The sequence below is a fragment of the Argopecten irradians genome, chromosome 1 (genome assembly GCF_041381155.1).
Source record: "Argopecten irradians isolate NY chromosome 1, Ai_NY, whole genome shotgun sequence".
NCBI lineage: Eukaryota > Metazoa > Mollusca > Bivalvia > Pectinida > Pectinidae > Argopecten > Argopecten irradians.
Genome location: NC_091134.1, coordinates 3,975,312 through 3,996,897, shown reverse-complemented (window position 1 = coordinate 3,996,897; position 21,586 = coordinate 3,975,312). Strand labels below are relative to the sequence as shown.

Below are 21,586 nucleotides of genomic sequence, written 5' to 3'. Positions count from 1 at the left end.
GCATTTTGCAGCTCAAAATTAAGGGGTAGGGGTAGCGTATGTTGTTATTCTGAGAAAAAAATATTAGTCTTATTAATCAAAACTGGTATATTTTTAAAGAAGACTACTGGCAACTTTGAGTGACAATAGCTCAAAAACGAGCACACGGACATATGTTTTTTCTTCCATTTTTTATGGTATGAACTCCTATTTCCAAAAATCTATATGAGAAAAAAGTTTAATACAAGAAAATTTTGACTTCTCAGAGGAGTACATCCTTAAAACAGGTCATTTAGAACGTCTCCTATTTAGGTAATGTGTTGCGTGTGTTTTGCGAGACTGGAGTATGTTTGTACATTGTCTCTCTGCAAAAGTGGGACCATATACTCAAGTTAAGATTTCCATCCCCTTTATTTTGAGCGCTAAGCAGGAGCAGAAACTACCACTGTTATAGACTTGTGTTGTGTTTCGTACTGGGGATAGAACCCAGAACCTTCATCGCAGGGCCAACGCTCAACTCAATGCCAAAAATGGGGCGGTATTAAGGGAGACACAAGGAAGAAGAAAGTCAGTTACGAAGAAGAAAACATACAATTTACCACTAGTCGCTTATTGGGATCATGTAATAGGAGCAGCAGGTACAACGGTCAATGCCCTACATGCAGAATATGGGCAGTAATGATTGTGCTGATGCAAAACTGATGGACCTGTTCAAGCAGTGATTGGAATATGTTAATATGGAGTCCCAAAGGGGTCCAGAGTCGGCTCGCTGGTCCTTTTTTGTTATTTTAACAATATATTTTAGCTTTTTAACAAACTGTTTATTGTATAATTACGACAATGACTTAATCCTACAACAGCCATTAAAGTGAATAGTCTGGCAAAGAAAACCAGTCTAAATGCGTTCATTGGCCTTCCAAAAGTTCTCACATATTAATACGACGGTAAAGTTCTGCTTAGTTTCCCAATTCTGACCATTAAAATAAAGAAAAGTTGAAAGCATTGAAAGCGAGGCTGCGTGGAAATGTAACTACGGACATAGTGAGCCGGGAGGACGTTTTAGAATTCCCAAACTTTAAATCTCTAATGTGTAAATATGTAAATCTTTAAATTTCTTCGTACGCAGACAGATTTTGACGAGAGATTTTATTTTTCCATTTCATAAGAAATTATACTGGATACATTCACACCATTTTAACCGACTTTAGCCATCCTTGCCCGACTGTTCACTTTAACAAGAATTTTTGAGAGAGAAAAAAATTGGCAGTACTGTAAAGCAACTTTCTTTCGCGTACGATTTTATTTCGCCAATTTTGCGAACCAAGTAAATTAACGAAAGTTCATCTCTGCGAATTAAGGTGTACGTAACTCATATTTTATCAATTTTCAATATTTAATTTTAAAATCCGCTTTATTTTATCTTTGAACTTTTGAAATGAAAATCGCAAAATTGACAGTAACCTTAGCAAAGTAGATAAATGACTATTTTTATTGCTTATCATTATTAATTATTGCATGACGTAAAAATAATGAAAATGGAAAAGATTCCAGAAAAAGTTGCTTTTATCTAAAATAATTTTATTTCACCTGTGATAGATAATTTTATGTCGAAATAACCTTAGTATATCTGCACATTATTATAATAAAGTCTATCACTCCATTTTTCTTTCAAATGTAGATGGTTTTACTTTATACCAACTTTTTATGACATGATTGTCAAATGTTTGATTTCTAAATACAACTGAAGACGAGAGAACACGCTCGGAGTACTACCAGTAAATACTACCTCGTAGGCTAAGAAATCTATTTGCGCTGAAGCTGCTGAGGTGTGAAACTGCTATAGAGAATGAATTCGAAAAAGATGATAACTACCAGACTTTTCTCAGAATGTTGCAAACCTTTTATGATTTATTTGATGTCTTGATCCTTGGATATAAAATGTGCAAGAGTAAACTACATTGAATATAGCACAGGTCCGTATTCTCACTCGATTCCATAAGATAAATCGACTTTAGATTGAAATAAAGGTCGAGAAGAACGTTAGAATATTCGATCAAACAAAAATTCTGGCAATTTTATCATGCAAGAGTAAGTAAAAACTTTGTGGATCTTGGGTGTTCTTCCATAGCTTGGCCAATGTTTGTATCTTAATATGTCTTCCATGAAACCACAGTAAACTTTGACGATATGGACTACTGCATGTGCATTATCAGTTTGCTAATTCTTCATGGGAGCAAAGTATAAAAGCAAGGTCATCAACACAAAGCGTTTTTTAGGATTAAGAGGCTAAGAGTAAGAATATGATCAGATTGGGACCGACCTGAAATATTATTGATAGATAACCCCCTATTTCTGTCAATACACACTTACTACATTATTCTCCGCCTCTTATCCTACTGTCAACTGTATTTGTACTTTTCTAAATTTCAAGAAGTGTCTAGATAAAACTAGACCGGACGGTAGGTTGGTTTATCATAGATGCCTTATCAACAGACAAACATGGTCATGCATGGTCGGTCTCCCGTGTATTTGGTGTGTTTGGTGTGTGAAAGACATGCTTGTTTTGGGAGTCTGCAGTATGTTCATGCAATCTGATTAAAATACAGATCCTTATCATCACAACGTTAAGTAGAGGATCTGGCAATATCGAATATATACCACGTGTACTTCAGATCGCACCCAATTGCTACACCTGGATTCATCGTATGCATATACAAGTAGTTTTGTTGTGTTATGGGGCAGAGATGACTCCGTACACAAAAATGATGACAGTTTTTTTCAAACTGTTTCGTTCTCTGAAATTCACTGATAAGATTTTGTAGGCAGCAATTTGATTGGCCATTTCCAAAGGTCACCTGGATATGACCCCTAATGGGGTTTTCTCAGATCCTCTTATCAAACGTAGTGATGGTAAGGATTGGTATTTTAATCAGATTGCGTGTTCATGTTGTAACTCTTAATAGGGGAACACTTTATGGTGCTATCTCCAGCGACAATAAATAACACCAGGTCACATTATACTGACAATAGGCGAACCAGTCGTCCCACTCCCATTATGCTGAGCGCTATAAGGAGTATATAAATACTACCACTTTTATAGAGAAGACTTTGGTGTGTATCGACCAGGGGACAGAACATAGAGTCTTTATTAATTATAGAAGCGAGCGCTGAACCCGTTGTGTGAAGCAACACCTTCATGTATGGTAAATATACATATGAGATTCATCTAAAACGGAGAGAAACTACTACATTTTGTCCTCAGACATAATACAACATATTTGTTAATTAGCTACCGTTTTATGTTTTATACCGAAGTTGCATTAAAATCAGACATAAAAATTATTACCAGTTTTTGTGTTAACAATATTGAACAACTCATACATTTCAAACGATTGCTCTTAATCACAAAAAAAAAAAAAATTAAACAAGTCATGTAAATATTATAAAAGGACATTTACATAAAAAGGCAACTTGATAATTATATAAAAAGGCAAATTCATAATTACATAAAATGACGGGTTTAAAATTACACAAAAAGGAAACTTTATAATTACACAAAAACGTCTTTAAATTGCTAGTATAAAAAGGTTATTTTATAATTACCCAAAAAAGGTAATTTTATAATTACCCAATAAGGTAACTTAATAATGCTAGTATATGATGATATTGTCACTATTGAAAATAACGTTATAATTAGGACTTGAGCAAGTCTGCCAGTAAACAATTCTAAATATATAGACAGTTGTGTTGTGCAAGATCATTGCATTGTTATCATTGCATTGTATTTGGATAATATATCACCACACTATAAGTAAACTAGATATTACAGCGAAGTTGTGAAATACTTGTAGCGGGTGTTCTGATAATAAATCCATCCTGGCGGGACATTGAACTAGGGTATATATATAGATATACGATCTATCACTGTATATAGGTGTAATACAGAGGTAGTCGATCAGTGTGTTCAAACCGAAAGGTAAACAATCATGGCCACTGCTACAGGTGACGGGACATCAGCTATTTTTGACAGGTAAGATCATCACAATTAAACATTGTCTTTAGGTATATCGATGGTTTATAATAACACGATATACCTAAAGACAGTTATACCATCGATTTCGTTCTGCATTACATTATCCGAAAGCCAAAATCACATATTCTGTGTATATTTTTGTTCTGCATTCAGATATTGGAAAGCCAAAATAAATAAATACCTAGCATTTATGTGGATATTCATTTACATTTTATTTATATAAATCTGTAAACATTAAAATTATCCAAATTCGACGTTCAGGCGATTATCCTGCCAACGGAGCAATATTATCAATTAAGGCCATTCCAATTTGATTTCTTGTTCTTCGGATTTTGGAGTTTTGAAATAGGAGCGAGCGAAATTGTTTTAATTCTAAAAATATTTTTAAAGCGGAAAAAATCGGAGCGAGCGAATATTTTTACATGATTTTTTTATTAGACTTTTATGTTTATTTCGTGAAATAACACTTAATAACCGAGTTTTTATGTTAAAATTTGAGTTTTGCTGTTTTCTTCAGTGTTTTTTCAACATTCATAACTGTATCAAAGATGCAAAAAAAACACCACGAAGTCTAACATTAAGGTATTCGTGTAGCTATTGAAAATATGCTATTACACAAAATGCTTTCAATGCATGGAATATTTCAAAATTTTAAGACAAATCATGACAGTTTTAACATTGAATAGCAATGTTTAATACTTAAAAGGAAATATGCAAGAAAGCTTTACTCATTGTCTGGTAGAAACTTCAGTGTTTTCGTGTTAGCTATAGAATGACGAATACAATAGTAAACTCCTTCCAACCCACAACAAAAAATATCCACAAATATTTCATGTTATACATGTTATCTTTTTCAACAAATAATTCTAAGTGATCAATTCTTTATCTTGCGCTATCTTCTGCTTTTAATCATAAAAAATATTTTCGTTTTATTCGTTTTATCCAGAGAAGCGATTGTAAAAGAATTGAAGGAGAAAGGGTATACTGTTCTGAAGGACGTCATCTCACCCGAACAGTGTGACGAATATGTGCAGCAGTACAAATCATGGATGAAGAAGTTTGACCGTGCTGGTATTGACTGCTCTCACAAACATTCGATCATACAATCGTACAGGACGGGCAATTTCGCAACAACCTGGGAGGTTCGACTGAAAGCTAAACCAGTCTTTGCAAAGATATGGAAAACCGAAAAACTTCTCTCAAGCGCTGACGCCGTGGCAATATCTAAACCACCGGAGGAAGGTATAAAACTTATTGTTACACTTTATCTTAAAGTTATATGTGCCGTAACTGGGCGAATTTTTTGGTATGTTTTTTTAGTTATCATAATAACCTTAAGGGTTATTAAATAAAGCTGGGAAAATCATTTAAATGGTCAGAAATACAGACATGATGTGTTACAAACGTTAGTTACCACATAGACGTTATGGACTGTAAAATATGCATTACATATATTGAGATGGAGACGTAACTGCAGAAATCACTTTGCAATAACTCTGTAAACATGTGAAATGAACTTGTAGACCACTTTTTTTCCCTTTTATGTACTCATTTCGCTGCACTGTGAATGTAAATATAACGAGTTTTGGCAGCACTACGCATTGAAAATATTGTTATTCTCAAAATGTGGGTATCTTTTGACGGTGAATAACATATTAAAAGTTCTTGTTGTTTAGTGAGTATGAAAATTACGGCACATATAACTTTAATAAAACGAGGATGTAATACATTCGACATAATTCTTGACGTGTATTCAAGACATTGTAGTGATGAGAGCAAACTGGAGCAATTATTTTAAGGGAGATTGTGATTTTGAAAATTTCTCAAGAAGCTTCATTGTCGAAATGCGTTTGATTAATGTTGTAATGAAAATGTTGAAAAGCTGTTAATGATTTTGGGCATGAACAATCATTTCATAGATAGGAAACAAATTAGTTATAAAGATTCAAATTACCCCGTAGGTCAAAATTTATTCGGTTGATTTCTATTTAGTAATATTTATCAGGGATGAACATTGCTGGTTTTGAACAGCTTTAGTAAATTCCTCAGTAGTCGATATATACACATACGATGACCAGATGTCGTGTTTGTTACACCACTTATTCATAATCTTCTATGAAGAAACATTCTTCTATGAAGAAACCATGTATACTGTTATCAAATTGATTCCATATATTTTGACTCTGTTACAGGAAGTGACGACTTCGCCGACCCTAATCGTGAATGGCTGCATCTAGACCAAGGTGGTCACAGGGAGGGTCTCCATGCCTTCCAGGGAGGGATCAACCTAGAGGAAAGCACTGACACAGATCACTGCTTCCGGGTCATGGCAGGGTCACATGTCCACCACAAGGAATTTTACCGGACATTTCCGAATGCTGCCGAGAAGTCACGACGTATAGAACACTATAGACTCAATGACGTTGAGAAGGACTGGTATAACAAAAGAGGATGTAAACGGACAAAAGTTCCGGTTCCGAAAGGTGGCATGGTGTTATGGGATTCCCGAACGGTTCACGACAATGTAAAGCCAGAATTTGGCAGAAAAAATAAAGACAGGTGGCGCTTTGTAGTGTTTGTTTCTATGACGCCAGCTGTTTGGGCATTTCCGGAGGACTTGGCTAAAAAAAGAAACGCGTATGAGAATCTAATGACAACATCCCACTGGTCGTCTCAGGGAGTGCGGACATTCAAGGAATATGATCCTGAAAAGGATGATCCAAAATTCACCATCCTCACACAGCCCGACGTTGCTAAAACAAGAGAAGCCAGACTTTTATTTGGGGTAGACGAATATGATTTCGAGGATGACGAATCAAATGGTCCAAGGGCGCCAAAATGGCAGGACTACAATGAACAAGTAAATTTGTAGTATATTTGTATATGTTTGTACCGGTTACTAGTTCAGTGAAAATCAATCACAAGAAGATAAAGAATTCAGTTTATTTTGATACTGAAATTGATAACTAAACCCGGATCCTTGTTTATGCTACATTGGATTTCCAACAATTAGTTTTGGTTGGTTTGTATTGCCTTATTAGGTTATTTGTGTCGTAACTAGACGAACATTTTGACCTGCTAATTTTTCTTCAGTAATCTATTGAAAACCATAGGTTTAATGAACTAAGCTGTGAAAATCATTCAAATGGACAGACAAACATATATGGTGCCTTATAATTGTTAGCTACAAAACATATATTATGCACTGTAATTTTTTTTATGCCATATTTCAGTTTAGATGGAAACATACCTGCAGAAATCACTTTCCTATTACGAATAACACTGTAAAATGTGAAATGAAATTGAAGACCACAACTTTATTTCATGGTCTGAATGTATGTACTCACATCACTGAACTGTATATGTAAATATAATGATTTTTAGCAGCACTGCCAAAAATAATTTTCAGCTCTTATTTGTACTTGCAAAATTAAATCTTTTGTATCAAAATGTAAACCTATGCATTGGAAGTATTGTAAATTCTCAAAATGTTGATATGTTTTGACAGTGAATAACACACTCTTCTTGATTGGTGAGTATAAAAAACACGACACATATTATTTTAACTTCCTACAATTAAATGTTACCTATTGTGACAGAACATGAAAATTAAACGAAATGTGCCATATCATTTATATTATTGTATTTGTTCTAATATTTGTTCAAGATTTGATATTATTTCTTGTTTTTATTGTTTCCTGATAATGTTACGTTTCTGACAACTTACAGTTTTCGCCAGTAAAGGCGAAAATAACATTTCATTTCTACTTGTTCTACTAAGTAAATTTGTTTGTATGCATCTTCTGTCTTCTGTTTTCTTTCTAGATTGCAGTAATTAAACATTTCATTTCTCAATACCACAAAATATAACGTGAGAAGAGAATCAGTTGTTGAGTTCCGGGATTTGCTTTCTAACACTACATTTTGTCGAAGCCTGGTCAGTTAATAACATACCCGTGATATACCTTACCGATCGTCTGGTTGTGCAATAACAAATGTATGCATAATATGCGGTAATTTTATATTGTAAATGCCTTTCAACGCCCGTTTGTAATGTGATGGATTTAAAGCCCTTTGCAACGTTGTCCAAGCATGTAGTTAAAACTGGATCATTAAAACGTTACTTACAATTTCCAATGATGTCATCACATTTTACTATGTAAAGTGGGATAAAAAAAGTTGTCGCTTTGTTTAAATAAAAGCTTTCGTAATAATAATATAATATGGTATTTGTGCTATTTTCAATACATGTCTAACTAATTGACATTCATGTCAAGTTTTATCATATTATATTTCTGTAACATTTGAACTTCACAATTTTGATTCTATTTTAATTTTTGTACGATTTTTATAAAATTTACGAGCGTAGGTTTTACCTCATTACCACAAAGCTCACCATGAAAATGGAAGCATGTTTTCGTGAACAGACATTGATATATATAACATCTGTTAAACAGTAAGGGTCAAAGAAGTAATATCAACAGGATTTTCCAGATGACATGGGATCCCATCAAACGTAAGTCTGTAGGATACGAATTACTTCAAATGGTAAATATGTGACAAAGAAGTAATTCTAACCGTATGGACAAAAACATGTCAAATTTTCAAGGCGATCTGCCCCTTTATCAAGACACACAAAACGAACACGATTACATAATATGACACGAACAGTAAAACGAGATAATGAAAGAAGACAAATATTTAACAGTACAACGGAGCGCAATTCACACTTCGGCAAGTGGCCGCCGAAGGCCGGATCTACCAAAAAGTAGCAATGCTGTTCGGCAGAATACTACATAATGAGCGGTGGCTGGAGAGCGTGCCACTTGTGACGTCAAATGTGTTGTGGAATTGATATGTAGTGCTCAATTGTATAGGATGCAAATTTAGTCGCCTATCTCATCGCTGTGTCTGCAAAGGAGCAGCGTCCTAAATTTAGTCGTCTTTTGCCGGGCAGCACGTGCAAAGGACAATAAAAGCGTAGAAAAGAACGGGAAAATGCTGGAAGTAGGTATTAGCAATTGAAAAGCGAGTGATCAATCGTTGCCAATTTGCAATATATATATATTTAACGTTTGTTAATGCCCTTGGGATATATAGCGGGTCTGTAGATAGGTAATCCAGAATCTCTCTCTCGATCGACGCTTGGTTTGTATCTGTTAAACAATACAAACACATGTATATCATAGAACATTTTGATTTTTGATTTATCAGGTGGATTTACCTCAGAAAAATGGTGTCTTTTTATTTACAGAATATGTTAACAAAATAAGTTATAAAATCAATTTAGAAAGCTTTTCTTGACAGACGATGCATAACAACATACATAATAAACATGTGTATTTACTTGATATAATGTACAACAAGTATTAAGATAACTTTATTCTGTCATACCTACATGTGTAATACTGGCTGGTCTAGGGCATTATACTCATGTCGCCTCATGGCTACCCAGGCAATTAAGCCTGGTGACGTCACAGCATCAACAAAATCACTATTTTCTAGGTACATTTCTAACATTTTTTTTTCAGAAACTATGTTGGATTTACTTTAAAAGATACGAGCAACAGGATTTGCGTTGAAAATATCATGCAATTTTCATGTGTGGAGAATTAATTTACAGTCGTGTTTTTCCCCGAATTTATTTCAAAATGGCGGGAATTCATAGTGGGAAAATTGCAATGAAACGTCGAGGTATGAGAGGGCAACACTCTTTCATATGTAGATATTAATATCCACATATGAAAGAGTCTTATAATATTGAACTACGGGGGAATTTTGGTGTATGTGAGACTACCACCTTATAGGGACAATAAGGGAAATACGAATTTCATTTGATGATAAGCTTCGTCATATTGCATACCTGTGATACAAACAGCCGATAAAGTTAATATTATTGGATTAAGTCTGTCAGGTCATCATGCTTCATGAATTCTTTTATTGTTTATACATTATTTTATATTAATCGATACAACGACTGAAAAAAACAAGTCATTTTAAATCATAATCAGTTATGTTTTGTAATTTTATTGCAATAACATAAAATCAAATTGATATTCTTGACCGCAACATGAACAGTAAAGCATATATACATAAGCTTACAATGTACTTGTACACACCGAGCTCATTATTCTTAATGACAAACAAAAATAAGTTAAATGACTATAATAAACAAAATGGAGAGTACCCAATCAATGTATAGTTATGGTAGAACACAAGTAAAACAAATAAAAGTTGATATTGAGTAAATTGTACATTTTTATAATATCTGTATTAGTATAGAAACGTCATCGGAGGCCTCCTCATTGACAATGATTTGTATTACTACATTCTATCATTTGAACACTTCATATGATATTATTGGCACATTGTTTCACCATTGCGGTATAAAAATCATAGCCGATGGCGACAGCTTAGGGTGCACTTTTCACAACGAAATTAGTTTGAAAAAGTTACTTGATTGCAATATTTTAAACAAATAGATTATGATCTTGTACCCCCGTAAATAATTTAAATCATGTTCATTCATGAAATATTTTGTATTCAAACCCATACCGGCGCCTTCGGCCCATTAGGTTTGCCATCTTCAAAATCATACTGTTCCCTTCCAAACAATAGTTTAGCTTCTTTCGTCTTGGCTATATCTGGCTGTTCGAGGATGGTGAGTTCCTCTTCCCCAGCTCTTGGGTTGAAAGGTTTGAAATTCTTCAAGCCTTGAGATGACCAATGGGTAGTAGTGAGGAGTTCATTATAGGCCTTGTTCTTTATCGCCATGTCCTCCGGTCTTGCCCAGATCGCGGGTGTCATGGATACAAAGACGACAAAGCGCCATCTGTCTTTATTGGGTCTACCGAAAACGGGTTTGACATTGTCGTGAACTGTTCGTGAATCCCATAATACCATTCCACCTTTAGGAACGGGAACTTTAGTCCGTTTACAACCCTTTTTATCATACCACGCCTTCTGTGCTTTATTTAGTCTGTAAAACTCGGATCGTATTGAACTTTTAGCGGCGTTTGGGAATTTATAATAAAATTCTGAGAGACAGATATGTGACCCCGCCATGACACGGAAGCAATGATCTGTTTCCGAACTCTCCTCCAAATTCACGCCTCCCTGGTAGGCATGGAGGCCTTCTCTACACGAAGCCTGGTCCAAGTGGAGCCATTCCGTATGGGTATCAAAGAGGTTACTCCCTAAAACAGATCATTAGTGAAAAGTCATGGGCTCTTCCCAAATCAACCAATAATAGATATATGAATGAATGGTTGTTCGATTATTCGATTTATAATTCGTTTTGTACCTTGCAGCAAATTCTAATCTCATAGCTATGCCAATTCATGAATCTTTATTTATTTTCGAAAAAAAGCAAAACTCATAAAGGTCAATGAGAAAAATATGAAAAATGTGAAAAATAAAGAAAAACAAAATCAAAGGAGAAAGTTTGCTTGACTCGAATTATGCTATCTAACTAGAGACTTACCTTGCTCCGGTGGTTTGGAGATAGCTATAGCGTCTGCACTAGAGAGTAACTTTTCTGTATTCCAGACTTTTTCAAAGATATGTTTTGTTTTCAGTCGGACCTCCCATGTAGTAGAGAAGTGGCCTGTTCTATAGGACTGGATAAGAGAGTTCCTACTGTCACACTCCCGTCCGGAGTCCTCAAACTTCTGTAACCATGCCTTATACTGGCCCATGTACCTGTCACAGTCCTCATGGCTCAGTACATTAGGAACTACAGCGTATCCATTTTCTTTTAAACTTTTCAGAATTGATTCGCTGTAATACCAATAATATATAATTCATGGGCGAATACGTTCAGTGCATACTGATATATACTGCAATATATATCTACAAAACAAAATCATATTCATTTTTATCGTGTATCATGCATCGAATCTGCCTTTTATAGATACTGTATTACATTTTCAGATATAGATATAAAATGAGTTCATTTTGACCGCTATATAACGTTAGACACAGTATAACACACAGACTACCGGTTATAAATCGACTTATTCGATTAATTTTTTAAATACAACAGTCAAGTCATTATAATAATAGATTGACAAATTATAACCATTACTGATATGTACGTAAATTGACTATAGACTAAATAAAATATAGATTTGCTTTGAGAATTCTAAACAAATATTCATTAGGAATCATACGTGCATATATGTCTAGTTGCATTATAACGATAGTAAACTATTTGTTGTAAAAGACTTTCTTTGTGTAATCATATCTGTAATTTAAGACCATACTATACTTTGATAATGGAGAATCAAACATCGAACCGACGAGTATCGTCCAACAGGATGGACTAATAATAGACATTCAAATGAAATGTCTGCAAATAAAACATGTTGAAGCTAACAGAGATCTCTTCTAAAATGAAACCAATTCCCTTACCTGTCGATGGCATTAGCGGTTGTGTTCAGCTGGGAACAAGTCGCCATAATGTGCCTTTGAAGACGGATATAACTCCTATATCTACTGTTGTGTCTGTATACTGTAATGTGTGTTGTTTAAATACATGAGCAATTTGATATCAACTCTATATATGGCAGTTTGTTATTTCACCACGAATCTGGCATTCTATCTTTAGAAATTACTGCCATTTTTCCTGTTCCTTAAATATGCATGTTTTATCTATATATACATAAAATGTGCAATTAAACATACTGTATTTAAAAATCGATTAAACATGAACTGCTATTTTACAAATATTATCCTTTATACACCTATCTAGATTTAAATGTTACTCTTCATATACTGCATGTACAAACTTGTTCATACGAATGTAGTCACAGACGACTTAAAGTTAGTTTTGAGTAATATGGTCGATTATTTCAAAGAGTAGTGAAAACACTGTACCTTATTCACGATAATATCTATTCTGTTTATTAGACAAACTATGATAATCTATAAATATACTATAATGTTATCCTTACAGTGTGTTGTGAAATCGTGACGTTACTAGGTTAAAGGTCACCAAAGGTAAGTACGGAAGTGCTGACACTTCGGAATATGTATATACAAACAAAAGGAGTAATATCTAAAGATAGACCTTCCTGGAATAAAGCACAGGGTTGGCCTGAAATTCCACATAACCTTTAGATATCTCGTACTTACCAGTCGCTATGGCTTCTGTCTCCGACTCACCGTCTAGTACAGCTGGTGACAGCGCTGACGGGTACGTACATGTATGTAGCAGTCATAGTGTACTACATATACTGTATTGATCCGTGTTATTTTATGATATACAATGATCAGAAATAAACTTTTTATAAATAAACATTAAAAGGGTAAAGCGTTTATGTATGAAATGTTGTGTCAATATGTAACAGGACCAATTCATTTTATAAATGAATTGGTCAACTATGGGTTAAAGATGGTCCACCGCCGACAGAGCATAAATGGTATTCATAATTTGAACAATAATTGGTGTTTAATCGTGTATATATATGTCTAGTTAACACAAAATATAATATAAAATGATTTATTTTGCCTTAGGTGCATGCGCAATCAGTACATCATTCCATATAGGATATAGTGCAACGGAATAGTTTCGGGATGCAATTAATTATTTTCGATATTATAAACTTGAAGTAAAATTAGAAGCTCAAACTTTTCAACGATTGTAATGGTGTAAAGTAAGTAACTTTTGTAACTGTAGAAAAATATTCAATCGTCTGCTGCTGTTTTCGATAGTGAAAAAATACCATTTGTAAGCGGTGGAGTACTTTAAGTACATCGTATGTCATAAAATAGGAATGTAGGATTTTTGTTTGTTTGTTTGTTTGATTAATTAACGTCCTATTAACAGCTATGGTCATGTAAGGACGGCCTCCCATGTATGCTGTGTGTTGTGTGTATGTTGTGCGAGGTGCGTGTTTTGGGAGACTGCGGTATATTCATGTTGTGTCTTCTTGTATAGTGGAACTATTGCCCTTTTTATAGTGCTATATCACTGAAGCATGCCGCCGAAGACACCAAGCAACACATCCCACCCGGTCACATTATACTGACAACGGGCGAACCAGTCGTCCCACTCCCCATGTGAGCTTTGGTTGGTTTGGTTTAGGTTTATTTAGTACTGGTTGTTATATTTCACGCATTGGTGTGTAACATACATTAGGTGTTCTATCATAACCAACGGTTCGCATTGGCACACCATGATAGATATGCTAGATAAAACGGGATAACCAGCGATAATTACAACATTTCAATCCATTTAATCAATGTCTATTATTAAATGAATCAAGATCAACACTCAGAACCAAAATAAACACCCTCAATGTTTCCCACTCGCATTTTAACACAAAAACTCTATTACATGGCTGTGACCATTGTGATGGAAAAAAGAATACATATTTATTGCAATGTAGATCAGAATATATATCTGACTCTAAAAGGTTTTTTTTTAGATTTCTCCTACAGTCATAGGTAACACTAATAATAATAATATTCATTCTAGATGTAATATCAAATGTTAAAAATATATGTTGATAATTGTACCATATCGGATTTGTTTGGAGATGGCTGATATAGGCTTTGCCTGATGTCAAATCCTTTTGCATCTTATTTGCAATAAAATTTGTTGAAACTGATATTTCAATCCATTTTAAATATTTTTGTAAGAATATATTTTCAATTTATATCAATTTTCATAATATGTCATATTCTCCAGTAAATTCTTATACTGACGTCAAATCCAGTCTTTTCTTGACCTTTTGAACTTTGAACTCTGATTGTGATATTAGTACACCTGAGCCTAACTTCCAATGTATATACTGGAAATTATCATACATTTGGCTTAGTAGCAAAATATAGGTACTGTGCAGTGGCAATGTAAATATTAGGATTAATATCCAATTAACAGCCAGGGTTAATAAAATAGGAACATTTAGGACAAATATGAAAATAACTCATAACTACATGATCATAACTACTGCAATGTGATAGGTATAATATTAAGCAAAGAGTATACGTTTTGTATTTCCAAAACTATTAGCATATATTTATACCTTACAAATCAAAAAATATGTTGCTTCATTTCATGTGCTATAAAATCATGTTAACATTTGTTCGATATCTAAGCATGTCATCAACATAAAATAACAACAACACCCACAAACTGCAAGACTATATCATTGGTCATATGACAATCATACAATACCGAACGATATTCTGATTATTATTTTCAGTAAGACACAGCAAGCAACCATTTGAACTTAACGGTGTTGTAATCTTAGGGACACTGTACTGAAACAGCTAGAAGAGAAGGGGTATGCTGTCGTTCAGAATGTCCTAACTCTCGAGGAATGTGATAAATACATCTCCCAGTACAAAGCTTGGTACCAGAAGTTCGAGGACTTAGGAGTGGAATGTTCGAGCCGGAATTCAGTGATTCAGTCCTACAGAACTGGACACTTTGCTACGTCGTGGAACGTTCGCCTCAAGGCTAAGCCAGTCTTCGCAAAAGTTTGGAAACACAGAAAAGTTATTATCCAGTGCAGATGCCATTGCTATATCTAAGCCACCGGAAGAGGGTAAGTTTCTCATTATGATCATGAAACATTCCTTTCGTTTTCAGTTACTGTTCTCTTTTCAAAAACCGTTCTTCATGTAAAAGTCTTTTGCGAGCATCTAATACATTGATTCTTGCAACACGTTATCGGTTTTGATTCATACAATACAGACAAAATGTTTATAATGCACTTTGTTGTTTATGTAAAATTCTCGTTTTCGCTTTTTATGCATAAATGAAAATATTTGCTGTATTTCTTATGAGATGGTCATTTGCATACCGTATTTGGCCAAAAATCATGACGCTTAATGATAAACGATGGCAATAAAGGAGTTCTAAACAAATTTATAAATTCTGTAACCTTTATTACAGGCAGTGGAGAGTACGCTGATCCGGCGAAAGAATGGTTACATCTGGACCAGGGCTATCGACGAGAGGGTCTACATGCTTACCAGGGGGCAGTGTACCTCGAAGAAACCACAGAAACAGACCACTGCTTCCGGGTGATGTCACATTCTCACTTGTACCATAAACTTTTCTGGGAGACATTTCCGTCCGCTGTAAAAAGGTCCAAATTTCGGGGAGAGTTCTTTAAATTAAGTAAGGAACAAAAAGCCTGGTATGATGCTAGAGGATGTGTAAGGACCAAAGTGCCAGTCCCCAAAGGTGGCATGGTACTCTGGGATTCCCGAACAGTACACGACAATGCCAGACCAACTTTTGGCAGGACAAACAAAGATAGATGGCGCTTTGTCGTTTTTGTGTCCATGACACCCGCGAAATGGGCAAATGAAGAGGCACTCAAGAAAAAGAATGAAGCATACGACAAACTTCTGACCACAGCTCACTGGGGATCACAGGGGGTTCGTAACTTTAAACCATTCATCCCTACACCCAAGGAGGCTGAACTGACCATACTCACACAGCCGGATATAGCCAGAACCAAAGAAGCTATGTTGTTATTCGGCAAAGCAGATTATGACTTTGAAGACGGAAAACCTAACGGACCTAAAGAACCTGTGTGGCTACCAAAATAGTAACAAGAGGCCCAGAGGGCCTGTATCGCTCACCTGGTTTGTAATGCCAAGTAATGTTCTGAATACAGGTTCATTGTTTCTTTTCTGAAGGAATTTTAATATTAACCTCTAAATCCCCTATTGGGCCCCACCCCTCCTGCCCCCAGGGGGTCAGAGCCAAAATTCATACAAGTTCTGTTCCCCTTCCCCCAAGGATGTTTATGGCCAAATTTGGTCACAATCCAAGTAAAACTCTAGGACAAGTAGTGATTTATAGGATTTACCTCTATTTCCCCTATTGGGCCCCCGCCCTTCCTGCCCCCGGGGGATCAGAGCCAAAATTATTCAAGTTCTGTTCCCCTTCCCCCAAGGATGTTTGTGGCCAAAATTTGGTTACAATCCATGCAAAACTCTAGGACAAGTAGCGATTTATAGAATTTATCTCTACTTCCCTATTGGGCCCCACCCCTCCAGCCCCCGGGGGCCAGAGCCAAAATTTATATAAGTTCTGTTCCCCTTCCCCCAAGGATGTTTGTGGCCAAAATTTGGTTACAATCCATGTAGAACTCTATGACTAGTAGCGATTTAAAGGATTTACCTCTATTTCCCTATTGGGCCCCGCCCCTCCTGCCCCTGGGGGATCAGAGCCAAAAATTTATACAAGTCCTGTTCCCCTTCCCCCAAGGATGTTTGTGGCTAATTTGGTTACAATCCATGCAGAACTCCAGGACTAGTAGCGATTTAAAGGATTTACCTCTATTTCCCCTATTGGGCCCCGCCCCTCCTGCCCCCAGGGTGTCAGAGCCAAAATTTATACAAGTTCTGTTCGCCCTCCCCCAAGGATGTTTGTGGCCAAATTTGGTTACAATCCATGTAGAACTCTATGACTAGTAGCGATTTAAAGGATTTACCTCTATTTCCCCTATTGGGCCCCGCCCCTCTTGTGTTTAGGAATAAACGACTGAAACCTTTTCTCCCAACATCTCCCTTTGACACTACCTCACTTCCTCACTTTGGTCTTCGGCTGAGCGCTCGTTTTGTGAGAAAAGGCTCTGTGTTCTCTCCCCTGGCCGAGACACACCATATTATGAAAATTTGTATTTTTCTGATCTTGCTTAGCGCTCAGCATAAAGGGAGTTGGACGACTGCTTTATCCGTATCCGTATAATGTGGCCGAGTTGGATATGTTATCCAGTGTCTTAGGCGGCATGCTTCAGTGATATAACACTATAGGCAATATTCCACTATACAGGAACACAATACACGAACATACCGCAGTTTCCCAATACACGCACCATGCTCTCCATACACACAACACACTGCATACATGGGAGGCAGTCCTTACATGCCCCTGGCTGTTAAAAAGATGTTAATTTTAAAAACAAACCTTTACATTCAAACAAATTTTATGCGTTGAAATTGAAGAATTTTAAAATGTGTTTTTCTTATGATGGCGTCTGTGACAACCATTTTGGATCGATCCGAAAAATAAGAGTAATTGGTCGGAACCATGTCAGGATCATTTCAGGCAAGTTTCAGCTAAATCGTACCATAAGAACATGACAAGTTCAAAATGTGTTTTCAAAATGGCGGCTGTGGCAGTCATCTTTGATTTCATATTGACTTGAAAAAAACCACACGTGGTTAAGACCTTGTCATGATCATTACACGCTAGTTTTGCTAAATTACACTGGTAGAACTTGAGAAGTTAAAAATGTGTTTCCTAGATGGCGGCCACTTTGGATTTCGGATTGACTTGACAAAAATTACACCACTTCGTAAGGACCATGTCAGTTTCATATCAGACATTTTTCAGCTTAATCGCACCAACAGAACTATAGAAGGTCAATGGCAAACACACAAAAAAATAATAGGATGGTTACAGTTGTGTTCCAGGGAGCTCCGCACCATGTCAACATTTGTTGTTTGATGCGGTAAAAACTTAGCACAAGTGGTATGAATTTGGTTTATCTCATCTGATGTGTTCTGGTATTGAGTAATAAAAAAGAGATATCTGTCAATTGACAAAAAAGCAAAAGCGGAAGTTAAAAGAATCCTGGATATTCCGTTGCAACACAATTCTTTAGAGTGTGTAAGCAGATATGGAATATATATTTACAGTTTGCACTGACATGGACTCAATAACCATGCTTTCTAGTATTATCAGTGCATAATGTTAGCACAACACGCGCGGCGATTCTATTGCACGTGAATAGTGATGGCGTAGCAACGTGGGATCATGGCCCTGCTTTTGGCGGGAACATATGAATGACTCGATTCCAATCAGCTGTTCAATCGAATTCGTTAACGATGACGTGAAGAGAAAAAAAAATATGTGTATTTTATTCAAAAAATGCAACTTCCGCGGGAATTAATAATATTCATTTACTTGAAAAACTGTAAATATAACCCTCATAACCTCAACAAAATAAACATATATTCCTTAATTACTGTAGGTTATGCTGAAAACAATAGGTAAAAAACAAAATGAAAATGATGAAATGTGATCGATTTGAAGGCAATGTCTGCGTTGGATGCCTAAATGTTGACACGTAAATACGACATCTTATCGAAATCAAACCCGATGTGGTTCCAGTTGTTTGTTTGTTTGTTTGATCAACGTCCTATTATCAGCTATGGTCATGTAAAGATGGCCTCCCGTGTATGCAGTGTATTGCGTGGTTGTTGTGTGAGGTGCGTGTTTTGGGAGACTGCAGTTGTTCACATTGCAAGAGTGACTGGGGGGGGGGGGGGGGAGTATATTAACGATAATGAAGATATATTAAGAAAGACATCGAGAAATAATTGATGAATATGAACTACAGACATTTCCTGGAAATATTGAGAAAAATGAAATATAAAACTGAGATTAAAGCCGCTATAAAAGATGCAATCACAGAATCACATACAAATACGGACGTGATCGTGTGTGAAATGATAAGGAACGAGGAAATACCAGCGTCCTATTGGGAATCCCTAAACAAACTGAACACGACTAAAAACGAATGGAAGCCGATAATGCGAAGTTAGAAAACTTATTAAATGGTTGTTGGTTTGATTAATTCACAGCCAGATTCATGTAACGGCGGCCTTCCATGTATGTGTATGAAGTGAGCGGTCTGTGTTTTGGGATATTGCGGTATGTTCATGTTTAATCTCCCTGTACATAGGAACTCTTGCCCTTTTTATAGTACTATATCACTAAAGCATGTTGCCGAAGAAAGCAAGCAACACACCCCACCCAGACACATTATAATGACAGTTGGCGAACCAGTCGTCCCACACTCCCTTAATGTTGAGCGCTAGGCAGGAGCAGAAACAACCACTTTTATAGATTTCCACTGTCGGGAATCACGTGGTTTGAAGTGGCGACCCCACGAACAGACAAAATGTCTGCCATGCAGAAAAACAATGCGCTTCGGGAGAAACCAGACGGTAAGCTTCCGAACTCAATGGGTCTAATGTACCAAGAACTGACCTATAGACGTCGGACATCATTACCAAATATACCCATGTTTACATTTCTGCTGAATTTTGTGTCATTGTTGCAAACATTCAAATAATCGGAGAGTGTGTGTAGAAAAAAATCTCTCAACATTTCATCAACACGTCGCGTAGTGAAACCACCGAACGAAGTACGTTTTACTGTTATACGACGAAATAAGTGATACAACCTCTGAATTGTTGTTATTTGGTCATCTAAACAAATGGTAGCCGGGAAAAAGAAATATTTGAAGATTCAAGTCTATTATTAGGAAGTGTGTAATATTCTGCATTACGAAGAAGTGTTGGGTGTTATCAGCAACTATAGAAGGAAGGAGTGCTTGTATATAGGTTGGTGTTAGATCATGATGTATTTTATAAAAGAGTTTGAGTTTTCTGATGTTTCTGGTAGACAAGGGCTCCCACCCAGTTTCACAATAAATAGAGTTTCTGCTTGAGAACGATGGTAATCCTGTAACAATGCGACTTGCCTCTAATTGTAATTTTACTAAGATTTAAGCTTCAGCGACCGTACACCCGTCCCACCACTCACAACAATATTCCAATATAGGAAGAATAAAAGTTCTATAAATTTTGCTTAACGTTTGACTAGAGAGAATAGATTTTAATGTCCGAAGAACTCCTAATTGATTCATGACAGTTTTACTGATATGGTCTATATGTCTGCCCCAATTACACTCGGAATCAATATTCACTCCGAGATGTCGGTGACTATCAACAAAGCCAGTAAAAACACAAGCTGTCTTCATTTCGAATATTGACCTTAATTATGGAATTGATATTGTTTTCAATAGTGTAAATATCGGCTTTGTTGATCCAAGACTGGATATTCGAGATATCACTATTTATTTTTTGTTCTATGACTTGTGGGGATTTGTCAGTGCATAAAAGAGAAGTGTCATCAGCGAACAGCTTAGATAGACTGTCTAAATTATCAGTGATATCATTAATGTAAATAATAAATAAAAGGGGACCTAGGACAGACCCTTGAGGCACTCCTGCCTTCGTAATTTTAACATTAGATTTAGCATTGCCCAGACATACATGTACTTGTTGCGACCTAATCAGCTAACCATATCAATATTTTTCCCGATATACCATAGCTAGTTAATTTTGTTTCCAATCCCCTGTGTCACACTCTGTCGAACGCCTTAGAAATATCAAAGAACACTAAACAGATTGGTTGTCTTTTTTCCAAATTATCACATATGTTTTGAAAAAAAAAATCTATAAATTGATGAGTAGTAGAATGGCCAGGTTGAAAACCAGACTGATATTTATAAATAAGCGAATTATCTTACTAGTAATTATGTAAATATTTTGCATCTAGTCTTTCAAACACTTTACCAGTGGTACATAATAATGAAATGGGTCTATAGTTTGAAGGAACTTGTTTGTCACCTTTTTTTAATAAAGGCATAACTAATGCACGTTTCCATTGTGTAGGAAAGAATCCAGTCTCCAATGAGGTTCGAAAAATAATAGAAAGATAGAAAGAGGGTAGGCTACTGCACTTGCAGT

The 21,586-nt window shown here is 35.9% G+C and overlaps 2 protein-coding genes and 1 pseudogene across 3 annotated transcripts; 2 read left to right on the top strand and 1 right to left on the bottom strand.

The window, feature by feature from the left end:
• The first annotated feature begins 3,670 nt into the window (after nucleotides 1-3,670).
• LOC138315443 (uncharacterized) lies at nucleotides 3,671-7,809 on the top strand. Its single transcript, XM_069256484.1, has 3 exons — nucleotides 3,671-4,009; nucleotides 4,959-5,254; nucleotides 6,205-7,809. Exons 1-3 carry the CDS (start codon nucleotides 3,966-3,968, stop codon nucleotides 6,882-6,884), a joined length of 1,020 nt encoding a protein of 339 aa, XP_069112585.1. The 5' UTR covers nucleotides 3,671-3,965; the 3' UTR covers nucleotides 6,885-7,809.
• Nucleotides 7,810-10,021: 2,212 nt separating this feature from the next.
• On the bottom strand, nucleotides 10,022-12,924 carry LOC138315433 (uncharacterized). Of its 2 annotated transcripts, XM_069256462.1 has the most exons (4): nucleotides 12,890-12,924; nucleotides 12,425-12,524; nucleotides 11,496-11,791; nucleotides 10,022-11,208 (listed from the first exon to the last, which is right to left on the bottom strand). In XM_069256462.1, exons 2-4 carry the CDS (start codon nucleotides 12,469-12,471, stop codon nucleotides 10,556-10,558), a joined length of 996 nt encoding a protein of 331 aa, XP_069112563.1. In that variant the 5' UTR covers nucleotides 12,472-12,524; nucleotides 12,890-12,924; the 3' UTR covers nucleotides 10,022-10,555. The 2 variants fall into 2 exon arrangements, with proteins under 2 accessions (XP_069112563.1, XP_069112571.1); XM_069256470.1 differs by lacking the exon at nucleotides 12,890-12,924 and having other exon boundaries at nucleotides 12,425-12,826.
• Nucleotides 12,925-13,078: 154 nt separating this feature from the next.
• On the top strand, nucleotides 13,079-16,709 carry LOC138315427 (uncharacterized; annotated as a pseudogene).
• Nucleotides 16,710-21,586: the final 4,877 nt, after the last annotated feature.

What these genes read in the sequence shown, in the direction of transcription:
- LOC138315443 (XM_069256484.1), top strand. Translation starts at nt 3,966, where the DNA reads ATGGCCACTGCTACAGGTGACGGGACATCAGCTATTTTTGACAG. An exon ending in ACATCAGCTATTTTTGACAG is followed by an intron (nt 4,010 to 4,958) that starts GTAAGATCATCA and finishes CGTTTTATCCAG; the next exon opens with AGAAGCGATTGTAAAAGAAT. An exon ending in ATCTAAACCACCGGAGGAAG is followed by an intron (nt 5,255 to 6,204) that starts GTATAAAACTTA and finishes ACTCTGTTACAG; the next exon opens with GAAGTGACGACTTCGCCGAC.
- LOC138315433 (XM_069256462.1), bottom strand. Translation starts at nt 12,471, where the DNA reads ATGGCGACTTGTTCCCAGCTGAACACAACCGCTAATGCCATCGACAG. An exon ending in ACCGCTAATGCCATCGACAG is followed by an intron (nt 11,792 to 12,424) that starts GTAAGGGAATTG and finishes TTGGTATTACAG; the next exon opens with CGAATCAATTCTGAAAAGTT. An exon ending in CTCCAAACCACCGGAGCAAG is followed by an intron (nt 11,209 to 11,495) that starts GTAAGTCTCTAG and finishes GATCTGTTTTAG; the next exon opens with GGAGTAACCTCTTTGATACC.